Raw genomic sequence first — 17,678 nt, forward strand, 5'->3', positions numbered from 1 at the left:
ACACAAAGAAGATCCCGAATACAAGATACAAGACAATGTGGCAAGGGGGCTGTGGGGCCATTTTATATGGCCCCAGCACTGCAATCGGCCTGCTCTAGGACAGCCGACAAGTGCATGAATTATGACCAGCCCCTACACCCAGTCGGCCTGCATGGAAACAAGTCCACGACCTGTGCAAGTACAGTCGGCTACCTCCAGTAGGCAAACAGCTGCAGTCGGCCAACAACTAAGACCTCCTGCCACCACAAGGCTGCCACCCAAGCCACAGAAAAATGGGGGAAAAATACGTAGAGTGGGGAAAAATGAGAAAACACCTAATAAGGGCGGGCACACCCACAACAAAGGCCCTGGTGTCTAGATAAAGACAGGAGATGACTTCTAACAGTACGTGGGTCTTCTTTTCATTTCATTTTGAGTACTTTTTGCAATGTTCACAGTCTACACATGGAACTTTTGTAACACACATTCATCTCATAGTCCCATTGGGTCTTTTGAAGATGTTAATAAAATCTCTCTCTCTACTTCATGTTCATTTTGTCCTTTTTTTTCTGTACATCCAAAAGACATTGACAGTTGTACATTGATTTGTCTCATAGGTCGAGTTCGGCCTCTAGTAGACGTTAATACAGCTCTCTCTCTCTCTCTCATTGGTCATTACTTGGCCAAACTATATGGCTCTATATTGGAGTCAGAGCTGAGCCGCTGGGCAGACAGGCATGGTCATCAAGCACAAGGACATGCCGGCTTTAGGAGAGATTTACTACCTTGGATCACATACTGACACTTCGGGCACTTATTGAAGAGGGCAGGGCACAAAAGAGAAGGATACACTGTTGCTTTGTGGACTTCCGCAAAGCCTTCGATACCGTACCACGTGCCAGGCTTATTCACAAATTGCATGACATTGAGGTACCTGAGGATATGCAGTGGGGGATATATGCTTTGTATGAGTCTGACAGGCAAAGTCCGAGCTCCAGGCGGACTATCCGATATGGTGACCAGCATGATAGGGGTGAAGCAGGGATGCCCGCTATCGCCCACCCTCTTTTGACTGTACATTGATGTGGTCTCCAATTATGTAGACAGATTGGGAGGCCAAGGGCATGCCTGACAGGGGTGTTGAATCTTGATACCCATCTTGTTATATGCTGATGATATTGTTCTAATCTCAGACTCTCCGGAGGGATTACAGAGACATATGGATGCATACAGGCATTCTGTGCGGATAGAGATCTGACAGTGAACCTTGGAACAACCAAGGTTATGGTGAGCTGGGTGCCGCACCAGTAGTGACCGAGGCCCTATTCCAAGCAGTTACCTTTTTACAGTGGCTATGGGAGCTCCCTCAGTAGAGGTACTCCTGATTGGCATTGACCTCATCCATACAGTTGGCAGAGGATAGAGATACTCATTGCTGGTATGCTCAGATGAGATCATGGTTTGACCTACATGGTTTGCGCATAGAGGCACTACCACCCTTTCAGTACAGCCTCGATTGTCCGTTTTTGAATCTCACCCACTTAGAGCAGAACCGCATGATCAGGATGGATATCATCAGAGTGGACACAGAGAGGACAGGGACTAGTCCCCTTGAGCCCTTAGGCATGAAAATGGCTCATAACAAGAGCCACTTTCTACACCTCTCACCAGATGATTTTATCACCCGCCCGGCGTACATGGATGTACACCTATCACATGGGATACGTTGTGCCATTGGACAGATCCAGACCTCATCACACCAACTGCGGATTGAGACAGGGCGATATGTGCATCAGATCTCGGATGACCGCATTTGTCAGCTCTGCTACCAGGAGGCAGAGACAGAGGAGCACTACATTTGCCAATGTACAGTCTATTATGAGATCCGAGGGAGATATCACTGCCTCTTCCCAGAGGGTTTTGGGCCGTTATGCAGGGTCATGGAGTTTGAGGATCAAAGATGCTTGGGATTGTTCCTGCTTGAGCTCAGGAGACAGAGAGAGACCCTCTTGGCAGACAGGAGACCGAGCCATGATGTACCTCGACAGAGGATTCTAACAGATTTCTTCGGCACCAGCAACCCAGTCCACACACCTCCTGATACCTCCTCCATCGGGCCATCAGATCACCGGCCACGCTCCCAGCGAGTCACCACTGATAGAGCAGTCATCTTATGTCATGCTCGCATGGTTCAGCAGCCAGAGCTAGATTGACACGGGGATATGCAACATTGGCTATGCTAGAGAGGCAATGCCACCAGGTGCATTTTCAAGAGCCCCAGACGAAGGGGTGGCTATTTGACACATTAGTCACACCGGCACTGATGTATGGAGCAGCGGTATGGGCGCCAGGCCTTGCTACCCATTGGTGGACACAGATAGAGAGACCACAGGCCCTCATGATGGCACGCATGATACGCAGCAAACCGTCAGTACCTCATGACATTATCCGAGCAGAGTTTGTTGCGCCTCCTATGATGGTAGAGGCCATATTCCAGACTATATGCCTGCTAGACAGATTCAGAGAGATGCCACAGGACAGATTGTCATGCAGAGCTTTTGAGGCATCTAGACAGCTGGCTGAGGCAGGAGACAGAGGATCATGGTATGCACAGGTCACACATTGGTTCTCACAGCATGGCCTAGACATGGGTCATCTACCACCATTCCAGTATGACAGGGATGCACCACATATCCGTCTCTCATAGTGAGAGGAACAGAGTATTGAGACAGGACCTATGGCAGCTCTATACACGAGAGACATGGATATCACCTACACAATCTCTTCCACCGAAGATGCTATACTACAGAGATCACTTCATGAGTATCACTGATGATGGATTTATAGAGAGGCCTAGATACATGGAGGGCTTTTTACCACACGGCTCCCGAGTAGCTATTGGTCAACTTAGAGTCTCATCACATCGATTGGAGATCGAGACTGGCAGAGCAGCACGGATCCCCCGAGAGGAGAGGGTATGCAGATTGTGCAGAGAGGAGGTGGAGAGTGAGGAGCATTATGTATGCAGATGCAGAGCATATACAGCCATGAGAGAGAGAGATCCCATTTTATTCAGAGAGCCACATTCCCTACGCCCGATCTTTGAGGCAGCAGACCAGCGCATACTGGGGAGATTCATTCTAGACATACAGTGTCACAAAGAGACATCATTACAGGCTCAAACAGCTCGAGAGGGGGGACGACAGACACAGATTACTACATTTTTTCAGAGATCCACCCCACTCCCAGTCCCTACACAGCAGGGAATTACTCTCCAGAGAGCAGAGACACTCAGAGCCCGCAGGAGACAGAGGACACCTAGCTTTCGGACACCACACCTATACCAGAGAGAGATGACAGAGATCAGAGCTCAATTTCACAGAGAGGGTGCGGAGCGACTGGCTCGCTTCAGAGCAGACCCAAGCATGTTCTTCACGGAGCTGTGGACACCCCCTTCATTGATGTATACCATTTTATACCCCCAGTATGGTACAGGATGGAGCTAGCTAGGTTGCATGTCATGATTGTATACTCCATGCATATAGCTTTGCATTCTCCTAGTAGTAGAGCTCCATCCCCTCCCCCACTCATTGTACTTATTGCACACCCAGATTCAGCTTTTTAGTTCAGTACTTTTTCATTTTGTTGGGATGACAGAGGATACCCCACCTAGGTACACTGATTTGTCTCATAGGCCGAGTTCGGTCTTTTGGAAGACGTTAATAAAATCTCTCTCTCTCTCTCTCAAGAACTGGTAGCCGTCAAGAACACCGAGAAGGAAGAAGGGGAGATCAATGACAACACTCTCACGGCCATCAAAGAAGAGATCTCCAAGGAGATCACAAAGGACATGGAGGGAAAACTCGAAGCCAAGCAGTCAGGATGGGTTGAGGTGGTGAAGAACATCCGTAAAGAAGTGAGGGAGGAGACTCAAAGGGAAGAACATCAAATCATTCACACCACCATTGAGGAGGAGAAGATGAGGCATGCCCGTCGCCTCAACATTCGAGTCACAGGTATAGCCGAGACACCCAACTCCACTCCCGAGAAAGATGGACAGCTTCTATGCATGAAGCTAGGCTACAGGGAAGAGGACCCTCTCCCCTTCACCAAAGCATGGAGAGCCAGGAAAGACTCAACACGCAAGCAAGCCCTCATCCTACAATTTGCAGGAGAGATGGAGAGGGTCACCTTCATGAGGAAGAGGGTCATACTACGAGGCTTAGAGGGAACTCCTATTTTCTTGGATGATGATCTCACGAGGATGCAGCTAGAGCATAGGAGAGCTTGCATGCCACGAGTCTTACACGCGAGGAGAGAAGGCAAGAAGGCCTTCTATCGAGATGGTCGAGTCATCATTGATGGCCGGCCCATGGATTAGCGGTTTGGGGCCTATGGGACACAGACTAGGCCACTGACAGAGGTACACATGGCAGTATGGAACTGTAATGGTTCACTATGGGTGCAACCTGGACAACTGGAGCATGTTATGGTGGGGAGAGACATCATACTTCTGACAGAGACACATCAGAGCCCAGAGAGAGGGCTACCTCGAGTAGAGGGATTCCAGTGGGAGACAGCATACAGGAGGACCACACGCCAGAATACCTCGAGAGGGTCGGGGGGAGTAGCAGTTCTATTCAGACGGGAGCTATAGGGGAGACTGAGAGTGGTAGCACAGGATCCAGAGGCCAGATACATGTGGATCAGCTTACAGCTCTCACAGGACAGGGTTATATACATAGCCCTATGTTACTTTCCTCCATCAGGATCCTCCTATGTGATTACAGAGGACATGCCACAGGAGGAGGAGACAGGAGCCTCGCCATACACTTGTCTGACAGAGGAGATTATGCATTATTCTACACTAGGGGAAGTATTTCTTACGGGTGACTTCAATGCCCACACACAGAGCAAACAGTGTGAGGTGTATGACTATGATGACATGGAGATCCCCACCCTGTGGATCCAAAGGAGATAGGGGCTAGTCGGGCATCAGAGGACACTAGACCAGAAGGACAGGAACATTATGGGAACCACTTACTAGAGTTGGGAGCCAGGCATCGTCTCGTTATTTATAACGGGATGCTACAGTGGCCCGGATCAGGAGGGCTGACATGCTTCCCACATGGGGGTCATACACGGACCGGAGGCACGGTGGTAGACTACATTATGGGGTCTTTGGAGGCATCACAGCTTGTCACCTCATTCTCCATCCCACCTCGTCCTATTGGGGCAGATCATACATACTTGGCATTTTCAGGTAGACGAGGCATCCTCTTCTTCAATATCCACAAATACAATTTTCTCTTCTATGTGTACACTTGAAGCTTAGACTCGTTGGGTCATCTGCCATGTTAGCATGATTGAGGATATGCTACAAAATGCAACTATAAAAAACTATTTGTATAATTATATGACAAAAGCATTATCTTGATACAATTATTATCTTAATTGTAAAACCCTATTTTGGCTCTCGATGAGAGTAGTATTAAAATCCATTTTGAAGCTCTTGAGTATCACAATTTCTTAATTGATAATATATACTTTTTTAAAAAGAGTTCCTAGCCTGATCACCAGTATCACCAGCCCCCACATACCGACGCCACACACTACCATCTACTTCACACATGACATGACAGACATATACACTGGCAGAGTAGAGGATGGGCTCCTACTCATGGATCCCCTGGCACCTATGGATACCATTACAGCCCAGCTGGCATCACTCCTACACACACGGCTGCATTACAGAGCTTCCCACATCGTGTCCACTCAGGAGAGCCTGCGAGATCTGGGACTATGTCCCAAAACAGATGGTATGATGACGAGTGCAGAGCCCTATACTCACGGCTCCGCATACAGAGAGCCTTGGGAGCCATCATAGAGCACGAGTCGAGGAGAGAGATGAGCAGACTTACTCGCCGCAAAAGGCGGGCCTTCACAGAGATACAGGAGCTAGAGATCTTCATGAGTAGAGATAGCCCTATCTCATGGCGGCACTTCAGAGAGCCCCGGACACCAACACCCATTGCAGACCCACAGACATGGCACACATATGCAGAGGGCCTATACCACGCCTCACAGCAGCTACCTATACCTCAGCCACAAGAGCCTCGACCTACCACAGCTAGCTTCTTTACGCACTCGATGGTAAAGGAAGCTATCCACCGCCTACAGCATGGACGGGCCGCCGACCATATGGGCCTACAGGGTGAGCATCTCATATATGCAGTAGATTCTTTGGCTCCTTTTCTTGCATATCTCTTTAACAGGGCACTAGCTGAGGGTTTGCCTGCGGAGTGGACGATGCACACCATTGTGCCGATCCATAAAAAAGGGGATATGCTCCATCCGAGCAACTACAGGACGGTTATGGTTGGCCACATGTTGGCCAAACTCTATGGTGCAGTGTTGGAGCAAGAGCTTAGCTTATATGCTGAGCGAGTAGGTTTACGCTCATCAAGGCAAGCAGGCTTCAGGAGAGCTTTCTCTACCACTGACCATGTATTTACTTTAAGATGTATGATTGATCAGGCCAGAGTGAGGAAGAGAAAGCTCTATTGCTGCTTTGTGGATTTCTGCAAGGCATTTGACACAGTACCACGAGAGAGGCTCTTTCAGCGCCTGCAGTCTCTTGGCATACCAGCAGATATGACATGGGGCATCTATGCATTATATGAGCAGGTTTTTGGGCGAGTCAGATACCCAGGAGGTATGTCCGAGACTATTGCTAGCACCATTGGTGTGAAGCAAGGATGCCCACTTTCCCCCACGCTATTTGGGTTATACATTGATGAGGTGGCTGTCTTCATTACACAGGGAGGCGGAGATGGAGTTGATCTAGCAGGTACCTCAGTACATATTATGCTTTATGCTGATGATATTGTATTAGTGTCTGAGTCTCCAGGAGGTCTACAACAGCATCTACATGCACTCGATGATTTCTGCACACAGAGGGGTCTTACTGTGAACCTTGGGAAAACCAAGGTTATGGTCTTTCATACATCAAGACAGGGCAGGAGTCAGCTGACATTCACTCTCGCAGGACGCCAGGTGGAGGTGGTGACATCATACGTGTACCTAGGGTTTACCTTCTCTGCAGCATCCACACGCTTCACCATGGGTTCAGCAGCCAGAGCTAGATTGACACGGGGATATGCAGCATTGGCTATGCTAGAGAGACAGTGCCACCAGGCCCATTTTCAGGAGCCCCGGACGAAGGGGTGGCTATTTGACACATTAGTCACACCGGCACTGGTGTATGGAGCAGCGGTATGGGCGCCAGGCCTTGCTACCCATTGGTGGACACAGATAGAGAGACCACAGGCCCTCATAATCGCACGCATGATACGCAGCAAACCGTCAGTGCCTCATGACATTATCCGAGCAGAGTTTGCTGCGCCTCCTAAGATGGTAGAGGCCATATTCCAAACTATATGCCTACTAGACAGATTCAGAGAGATGCCACAGGACAAATTGTCATGCAGAGCTTTTGAGGCATCTAGACAACTGGCTGAGGCAGGAGATAGAGGATCATGGTATGCACAGGTCACACATTGGTTCTCATAGCATGGCCTAGACATGGATCATCTACCACCATTCCAGTATAACAGGGATGCACCACATATCCGTCTCTCTCATAGTGAGAGGAACAGAGTATTGAGACAGGGCCTATGGCAGCTCTATACACGAGAGACATGGATATCGCCTACACAGCCTCTTCCACCGAAGATGCTATGCTACAGAGATCACTTCATGAGTATCACTGATGATGGATTTATAGAGAGGCCTAGATACATGGAGGGCTTTTTACCACACGGCTCCCGAGTAGCTATTGGTCAGCTTAGAGTCTCATCACATCGATTGGAGATCGAGACTGGCAGAGCAGCACAGATCCCCCGAGAGGAGAGGGTATGCAGATTGTGCAGAGAGGAGGTGGAGAGTGAGGAGCATTATGTATGCAGATGTAGAGCATATACAGCCATCAGAGAGAGATATCCCATTTTATTCAGAGAGCCACATTCCCTACGCCAGATCTTTGAGGCAGCAGACCAGCGCATACTGGGGAGATTCATTCTAGACATACAGCGTCACAGAGAGACATCATTACAAGCTCAGACAGCTCCAGAGGGGGGACGACAGACACAAATTACTACATTTTTTCAGAGATCCACCCCACTCCCAGCCCCTACACAGTAGGGAATTACTCTCCAGAGAGCAGAGACACTCAGAGCCCGCAGGAGACAGAGGACACCTGGCTTTTGGACACCACGCCTATACCAAAGAGAGATGACAGAGATCAGAGCTCAGTTTCACAGAGAGGGTGCGGAGCGACTAGCTTGCTTCAGAGCCGACCCAAGCATGTTCTTCAAGGAGCTGTGGACACCCCCTTCATTGATGTATACCATTTTATACCCCCAGTATGGTACAGGATGGAGCTAGCTAGGTTGCATATCATGATTGTATACTCCATGCATATAGCTTTGCATTCTCCTAGTAGTAGAGCTCCATCCCCTCCCCCACTCATTGTACTTATTGCACACCCAGATTCAGCTTTTTAGTTCAGTACTTTTTCATTTTGTTGGGATGACAGAGGATACCCCACCTAGGTACACTGATTTGTCTCATAGGCCGAGTTCGGTCTTTTGAAAGACGTTAATAAAATCTCTCTCTCTCTCTCTCTCTCTCTCTCTTTGTGCGTGTAGCCCACCCCATACAGGTACTCCGATTTGTCTCATAGGCCGAGTTCGGTCTTTTGGAAGACGTTAATAAAATCTTTCTTTCTTTCTCTCTCTCTCTCTCTCTCTCTCTCTCTCTCTCTCTCTGTGCGTGTAGCCCACCCTACTATGAGATCCGTGGGAGATTTCATTGTCCTTTCTAAGATGGATTCAGCCCCCTCTCACAAGTTATGCACTATGCAGATAAAGATGCATGGGTCTATACTTGCTTGAGCTTCACCGTCAATAGGAGACCCTACTTAGACAACACCCCAGGAGTCTATACTTGCTTGAGCTTCACCGTCAATAGGAGACCCTACTTAGACAACACCCCAGGAGTCGGAGTTAGCATAATGCCTCAAAGACCTCCATTGCACACTTACCTAAATTGCATCGGCCTGCACATGATGTCACTCAGGCTCCACCACAATAGAGGGATTGATAGGCCATCAACCACATATTGGATCGCAAGATCCTTTGGCCTCACACAGAGAGTCAGTAGGGAGAAAGCATGATCCATTTTGCAATCCAGACACCCCCACCCATGGAGGTCTTGTCCTTCCAGCTGCCAGTTGCAAAGTCAAGACATACTTTGGCGATATGGAGAGGCCCCACCACAAATGCTGGACATCATCTCAGCTCTGCGACCTACCACAGAGGAAGATATCAGTAGAAGAGGCATACACTCTTCTTACATACTGGCACCTTGTATCAAGCACATGGCTACTTATACTACCATACACATGTTTTTAGCATAGGTAACTAGTTTTTTTATTTATTTATTTTCAGCTTTCACTCTCTTTTTCCATGGTCTTGTATTCTCATGGAGATTTGTACTACCATTTGGTCCATGGATCCTTTGGATGGTTTCATTGAGACGCCCAATTATCTTCACAAAAATATGTCCCACACCATGAGGATCGACATTGGTCAACTCACGGTGCCGTAAAACCACCTGGATTGGGACAAGGAGAGCAAAGGGCATGGCACGCGACAGACGCTATGTAATACGGGGGAGATTGAGTCTGAGGAGCATTAAATACTTAGATGCCCAGTTTACTATGAGATACATGGATGCTACCACTTTCTCTTTAGGGAGGGGTTCGGGCCCTTATCACGGGTGATGCATTACAGAAATCAAAGATGCTTGGGACTATACCTATTGGAGTTGAGGCACCACAGGGACTATTAGAAGTAGCAAGAGTGTGCAAAGGTTAGCAAAGGTTCAAAAGGTTAAAAGCCACAAATCTAAGGTTTTCACTAGTTACATTCACCTAATGAAAAGGGCAAAGGGTAGCCACCTTTTGGTCTAGATTCAAGGAGATGATTGAGGAGAGAATGGTGGGCATTTGAAATTGATTCCACCACTTGTAGAGGTCGTGGATGCTCCTCCAACAGCTATGTAATCATGCCTATAAAAGGCCCTTTGGATTAATGCGAAGTACTCTCGCTTATGCCTATTACTTGTGTCATTACACTAATCACATTGTCTTTAGTTTAAGCTCTCTTGCTTAGTGTACTTGCAATGTTAATCCATCATGTTTAACCACCGTTATTATCCACCCTAAGCCTCCTAAGCCTCCTAATCCATGAGCCAACAGTGGCCACTAATGCCTAAGCTTATCGCTTCCACCTAATAAAGCTCACTGTTTTAGCCCCCTGCTCTAATCAGCTCCAAACTTGTTTTTGAGCAGTCCTACTGGATAGCAACCATATAGTCCTCTTGCCAACGCCTATGGGCCTCTCTTAGGCACAAAGACCAGCTCCAAAACACACAAGAAGGCGGCACAAATCAACTGTCAACAGGTGCAGTTCAGCTGGAGGGAAAATTCAACCATTCATCGCCTACTGGAAATCCTTTTGGGGATCTTAAATTGATTCTATGGAGAGACTACAGATCTAATCTTGAGCACTGTCATCGATTGTGGCGGCTCGTGATGAGTAACACTTACTTCACAGCCTACGTGAACCCATTTTTCTAACGGGCAACTTTGTTGGGCAGAAATTGAACCACGACTCCATGAATGAAGACTCAGCATCTTGTCCTGGTCAATTGTTAAGAGCGGCCTTTCTTCTTTGCTTTCAGAGCACACCTGATCTCAACACAAATCAATAACATGTCAATTGGCAAAGAGAGCAAGAGCAAGAGTGTAAGTTAAGAAGCCCAAGCAGCACCTACCATGCGGATGACAAAGCCAGGCTTGCAACTTTTCACCACATAGATCCAGAGACAAAGGGTGAAACTGCCGTCCTCCTGAGTGGAGGAGGAGAGGGACAAACTCAGATCATCCAGGCTCCAATAGTCCTCGTCTCCGAAAACAGGGCTGCTCCTCTGTCCCCTCCTCATCCTCTCTTGCACAGACAGACGGCCTCTCTTGCTCCCGCGAGAAAGAGAACCTGTTCGACGAAGATGAGATGTGTGCGCGGACGCGCGCGCGCGCGAGAGAGAGAGAGAGAGAGAGAGAGAGAGAGGGGGGGGTGCGCAGCTTAGCTAGCTACAGCCCTGTACACAGCAAGGGCCGTTGCCCTTCCCATGACAATGAACACCTCCTTTTACTTCACCTTTACACACTTGCCCGCCCAACAGGCTAAGCTCTCCCCAAAAAAAAAAAAAAATGTAATGAAATTTTGGAGAAACCAATATTATCAAATAACATGGTTTTTTGAGATGAAGTATGTTTGTAATAGTATCAGATCAACACTTTGTACATGACATTAAAGCATGTTAAATGCTCTACTGTGATGTACATCACATTAGAGCATGTTAAATGCTCTAAGAAGGAGTTTCTTACAAATCAATTTCTGAAGGCAAGCTAAGATATCATGCAGGATTTTCTGCCTAAGACAGATTATCGATACAAAACCGTTCAAAGGCTCTATTATTCCTAATAATCCATATGCGATAAAAAAAACCAAATTCTAATAAAGTGCACAATGCACTCAACCTCTGTAGTAGCAACAATGTTCCAAAGTCCATTGACCAAAAGTCCATTGAGTTTTGTTGATTTTGTACCCAAAGGCTTCGTAGACCTTGTCATTTATCTCCCTCCAGAATTTAGCTATCCTAGTGCACAACCAAAAGCAGTGCTCGATCTGTTCTTGCTTGAATCCACATCCAAGACAAAGACCATTAGTCATGTGGCTGGCATTGAGCCATAAATGGCATTCTTATGTCATGAAGTGAGGAAAAAATTGGGGAAAAATACAGGGAGTGAGGAAAAATGATAAAACACCTATACGGGGCGGGCACACCCACAACAGAGGCCCTAGTGTCTGATTAAGACAGGAGATGACTTCTAACATAGATACATGGTTGTCACGGTACGAAAATACGATACCGTACGATACGATACCGTACGGGAATTTTTGGTACGATATGAAATTTTTGGATACTGTACGATAAAATACGGTTTTTATTTTTTACACTTACAACCTATGGAGCTTCAAGCTTGAATGTGAGGGAAGGTTGGGAGGGGAGGAGTCTACAGTGCTTGAGGAACCAGAACATGGATATGTGTCTCTCCCGGTTGGATCTCCCGATTGTCTCCAAAAAAGAACCTGGATGGGTAATGTAATACCAAAGGTCTCCCAGTGTAGCGTTTATGACTAAGGGACCATCCTTGCACAAATACGAGGAGTGCATCTAGGGTGATAAGTTTAGGGACTCCTCTCTAGATCAAAATAGCCATGTCCAAATCTTCTCCCTCGTGCATAACTTGAGAATCTAATTGTCTAGCCTACCTATACCAGAATCCCCAAGTGATGTAGCAAGATTCTCTCATCCTACCAATCAAGTGTACACTACCAGTCTACCTCGCCAGATTTTTTAGGTCTCTCAAAACAACCCCATATGGAATACTGAGTGGACACGAAAGTTGCGAAGTATTGCAAGCATTTGGGATCTTTGTAAAGCAGGGTTTCTATATTTTCTTTAGCATTTGGAATTTTTTTTCCAAGGAAAAAAAATTGGGGAAAAAAAAACTCGTACCGTACGATATCGTACGAATTCGTACGGCATCGTACCATACGAACCGTATCGTACGAACCTGTTAACGCGTACGAGAAACAACTATGCATAGATAAGCCAAACGTCTAGGCAAAATTCTCGCAAGTGTTTGGATCATTGAGAATTGTTTATTTTGCCCTTAATGTTCTATGGTTGCATGGATTTGACCTCTTTCTTTCTCTACCTAGTCGTCCACTATTAGAATTGCCTTAGAAAGCACATGACTGGGCACCCGTCCTCTTTGATTTCCCCAAGTTTAAGGTTGGGGTACCTAATTGCTTTGGACAAACCTACAGGTCTGTGGTACCAAGGTCCTTGGTTACATTGAACTAATGTAGTAGGTATGAACTGATTTTGGGCAATCAATATCTAGATGACTTGGCTGATGGCATTTAAAACATTTATTCTCCCTGTGTAGCCCTGTGTAGCCCTGTGTCTTTGCTCTTCTAAGTAAATAATGAATATTTAAAACATGCATCTAAGAACGAAAACTGCCTTCAACTTTGGGTCCGTTAAATCCTTGTCCTTGACTTACGTACAGTATCCAAAAATTTCATATCGTACCAAAAATTCCCGTACGGTATCGTATCGTACGGTATCGTATTTTCGTATCGTGACAACCATGTATCTATGTTAGAAGTCATCTCTTGTCTTAATCAGACACCAGGGCCTCTGTTGTGGGTGTGCCCGCCCCGTATAGGTGTTTTATCATTTTTCCTCACTCCCTGTATTTTTCCCCAATTTTTTCCATTTTTTCCATGGTGTGGGTGGATGCCACAGGCTGGCAGGAGCCTCTAATGCTGGCCGACTGCACTCATATGTTCCTGAAGACTGGCCGACTTGATCAGAGGAGGTCGTGGTGTTTTTCTGCTGGCCAACTGGCTTTGCCCAATCGTGGAGGGCTGGTGGCACTTCATGCGCTGGCCGACTGCATCCATGGGGCCATATAAATAGGCCCCATGATCCCCACTATGTATTCCTTCAGTTTTCTTGGGATCTTGTGTATAGACAAGAGTTTACACGCCTCTCTCTCTCTGTCTTTCTTGTGCTGTCTATTTTCTGCACTCTACTTGCTCTTGTGGTCTCAAGTTTGGTTATCATTCCCGCTGCGTATTTTGACATGGTATCAGAGCCCTAGGCTCTTGATAGATCTTGGCAGTTTTCTGAGCAAGAGGGGATAGTTACGTTGTTGATTGGTGGACTATTTGAACTATTCGGGAAGAGAAGTTGCAAGAGGAAGGCGGGCTAAGGTGCTGGATAGCCACTTGCAGGTTGAGAGTTTTTTTTCCCTAGCCACCCACCCTTTTTCAGTTACATCCCCGCGATGGTAGATTTGTTACAGATGGCTGAGAAGCATGTGAAGATCTCGACTCTCCCCACGTTCCCTATGGACCATCAGTTGGACGAGAACAATTACGGCGTCTGGAAGGTTATGATGGAGTCTGTGCTGGAGTCATATGACCTTGCTGATTTCATCGTCATCGGGGCTCCACGGCCAGAAGTTGAGGAAGGGGAGTTACTGTTGATGAAGAAGGACTGAGAGGCACAGGCACAGATGTGGGATCGTGTCAACGCCAAAGGTCCGGTCATTTATTTTCCACACCACAAGTAATCAATCACGTAAAGCACATGACGTTGGCCAGAGGCATATGGCAGCACTTGGCTTCTCTTTATAACAGGGTATCACCCATGAAGAGGATCTCCTTGGAAGTGCAGATGCGGGTTATGAACCCTGCAAAGTCATCGACGATGCGGGAGTACATTAACAAGCTGCAGGCCCTTCAGCAGGAAGTCCTCCAGGCTGGGAAGGAGATATCATCTGAAGACATGGCATTACTTTGCTGTCCCACTTGCTTGCTCAGTATTCTGCTTTCTACTCCTCTTTGATTACGAGTGGCAGGCTCAGCACCATTACCTGGGAGGAGCTTGTGCCAATGGTCTTGGACCAGGAGGAACGTTTCACGAACCCTCCTCACAGCGGAGGTTCGGAGGCCTTAACTGGCCAATGGTCGAAAGGCCGGAATAACAACAAGGACAAAGGGAAGGCTTCACCGGAGAAGTTTTCAGAGAAGAAGCCCGACTCAGAACGAGAGAAGCTGAAGGCCGAACGATCCTGCAATGATTGTGGCGAAAAAGGCCACTATTAGAGGAAGTGTCCTAAGCGGACTGGGAAGAGTGCTGATTCTTCAGCCTCAGCTGCAAAGACTCCTGCAGATGTGCACTTAGAGATGATGGACTCCGATGCTTCATCATCTTTGAGCGAGAAGGCAGTTGGCTTCACCGCGAAGGATACCCGGGAATGGATTCTTGACAGTGGTGCTTCCAAGCACATGACTCCGTCCGGTGACTTCTTTTTGGATCTGAAACGGCAGTCACGTAAGCATGCTTCCCGTGTTCTTTATGTCCCTGCTCTGGGTTTTCATCTTCTGTCAGTGCATGAAGTATGCAAGACTGGCTTTCGGGTGGAATTTGCGGAGCATTCAGTTGCTCTACGGGACTGTGAGACTGGCCAGGTTGTTTGGGAAGGCGGTGTGGAGAATGGTATCTATAAGCTCTCTGCACTCTCCTCGTTTTTGACAGGTTCTCAGGTTGGAGTTTTGGCCACTTAAATGTGGATGCATTGCGGCGAGCTTTTCGAGACCAGATGGTGGTTGGCTTGCTAGATGTTGGCAGTAGGCAAGGACGTTGCAGCTCTTGCATACGTGGTAAGCAGCACAGGGAATCCTTTCCGAAGCAGGCTTCCAGGCGGGCTTCGAAACCGTTGGAGTTGATTCACACTGACTTGTGTGGACCTCAGCAGATACCATCATTGAGAGGATCTCTCTATTTCATGTTGCTTGTTGATGACTGTACCAGATTCACGTGGGTCTACTTTCTTTCACAAAAGGACCAAGCTTTTGCACGGTTCAAGGATTGGCACGTGATGGTGGAGAAAGAGTCTGGGTTGCAGGTAAAGACTCTCAGGGTTGACAAAGTAGGTGAATTCTCCTCGACTGTATTTCTCAGATTTTGTGGAGACCATGGCATCAAGAGGGAACTGGCCAATACCGGATCGCCTTCAGAGAATGGGGTTGTAGAACGTAAAAACAGGACTGTGGTGGAGATGGCGAGGACCATGCTGGAGCATCGTGATCTTCCTCGTCCACTTTGGGGAGAGGCTGTGGCAACGGCTGTCCATACCCTCAACCGGTCTCCAACGACTTCAGTACCTAATATGACTCCATTTGAGGCATACTTTGGCAGGAAACCTGATGTCTCGCACTTCCGGGTTTTTGGGAGTGATGCGTATGTACATATTCTGAAGAAGCAGAGGGGGAAGCTTGACTCCAAGTCCCGCAAGCTTATATTTGTGGGGTATAATTCTCTTTCCAAGGGATACAGATTGTATGATCCAAACAGGAATGAGATTGTTGTGAGCTGGGATGTGGTCTTTGATGAGCATGTTCAAGTATCCACTATCAAGGAGCTGCCACTTCTTGGAGATTCAGAAGAGTCTGATGATGATTCCCAGACCATTTCTCCAGTTGATCACCCTCAGTCAACACAGGAGGCTGATCCCGCCGCTGGAGTAGAGTCCCCGCAATAGCAGGAGGCTCCACGATCTGTTCGAGTATCTAGGTGGTTGTTGGACACCCTTCCGGAGTCAAGTGTTACGGAGTTACCCTTTGAATGGACCACAGAGGACGGCCCTCGAAGATCACATAGAGTCCGAGACAAAAGCTATGCTCTGATGTCTCGTATTATGCGGGACAAGGAGCCCACTTCCGTCAAGGAAGCCCTTTCACAGGATACTTGGAGGAAAGCCATACAGGTGGAACTTGATGCCATCGAGAAGAACAACACATGGGAGTTGGTACCGAGGCCATCGAAACGGTCAGTCATTGGTGTCAAATGGGTCTTTAAGACCAAATATGGGTCAGATGGGTCGGTGGACAAACACAAAGCCAAACTTGTGGGTAAAGGTTATGCTCAGCGGCCAGGCATTGACTACGAGGATACCTTTGCACCGACAGCATGGATGTCCACGATTCGGACCGTTCTTGCCCTTGCTTCTTCTCAGAGGTGGCCCGTGTATCAAATGGATGTAAAACTTGCGTTCCTTAATGGTGACCTGCAGGAGGAGGTGTATGTTGAGCAGCCTCCAGGCTTTATTAAGGTTGCATAGTACACTGCTTTTACGACTGCTGTTGTTTAGGCAAGTAAAACAAACCCATATAGGCAAAGGGTATTAATAATGGACAGTGAACGGCAATGCAAAGGGAGAGAAGGGGAGAAGGCAATGGCATTTCATGAGGAGAGAGAAAAGAAGGCATTGGCGGCCATCGCAAAATAAAGAGAGAGAAGAATTTACAGATGCAATGCGTGGAGAAAGGAGTGATGGGACATTTAGTTTTTTGAAAATCTCTTTCAGGATTAAGGAAATCTTTCCACACTATCCAATACAAATTTTCTTGATTGTGAAGCTACTTGATTTCTTAGATTAGGAGTGTGATCCTTAAGCTTTGCTCAATCCATGCATAAGCTTAGATCTTGGAGAGGATGAAGGAATTAAAAAGTGGGTTTGGGAAGCTCGAGTGGTTTTGCATAATGGTTTTGGAAAAGGCGGTGAGAGGATGACGCTTTGCCCAATGGATAAAATTCTTGTGCTATTGCCCAATGATACCCAAAAGCATGTAAATAAATCTTTCCACTTCACAATGGATTTTTTTGACAGTGCCTCTACCCTTTTTCCTTCCCATGCAAGTATTCCTTCTTTGTTTTGAAGCTTTAATATTTGCCAAAATTCAAATCCGTGGCCTTCTTTGCTCTAAATATTTGGGTAAAAATCTACTTTTGAATTTTTTTTTCAAAAATCCTTCTCCTTGAGTGGTCTCCAAAGCTCTAATATTGTCAGGACCTTTATGACACCTGGAGAAGAAATTCTAATTCTCAAGCACAAAAATTAGAGCATAGCATAGACTTGTTCAAATTAA

General features: G+C 47.1%; 1 protein-coding gene across 3 annotated transcripts in view; it reads right to left on the reverse strand.

Annotated features, from left to right (window-relative positions):
• The window catches only part of LOC147629680 (SH2 domain-containing protein A-like), a 38,152-nt gene extending 26,890 nt beyond the window's left edge, over window positions 1–11,262 (reverse strand). For 2 of the 3 annotated variants that reach the window (XR_015267744.1, XM_086811204.1), the window contains exons 1-2: window positions 10,879–11,262; window positions 10,652–10,792 (exon numbers count right to left, since the gene is read on the reverse strand). Coding sequence is in view for 2 of the 3 variants with exons in the window: in XM_086811204.1 (XP_086667330.1) it covers window positions 10,652–10,792; window positions 10,879–11,046 (309 nt within the window). In the remaining variant the exon portion in view is untranslated. Of the gene's footprint in view, window positions 1–10,651; window positions 10,793–10,874 lie in introns of all 3 variants that reach the window. The other variant, XM_086811205.1, reaches the window with a different exon arrangement.
• Window positions 11,263–17,678: the final 6,416 nt, after the last annotated feature.

The sequence above is a fragment of the Cibotium barometz genome, chromosome 17 (assembly GCF_041138505.1).
Source record: "Cibotium barometz isolate CiBa-2024 chromosome 17, ASM4113850v1, whole genome shotgun sequence".
NCBI classification, from domain to species: Eukaryota; Viridiplantae; Streptophyta; class Polypodiopsida; order Cyatheales; family Cibotiaceae; genus Cibotium; species Cibotium barometz.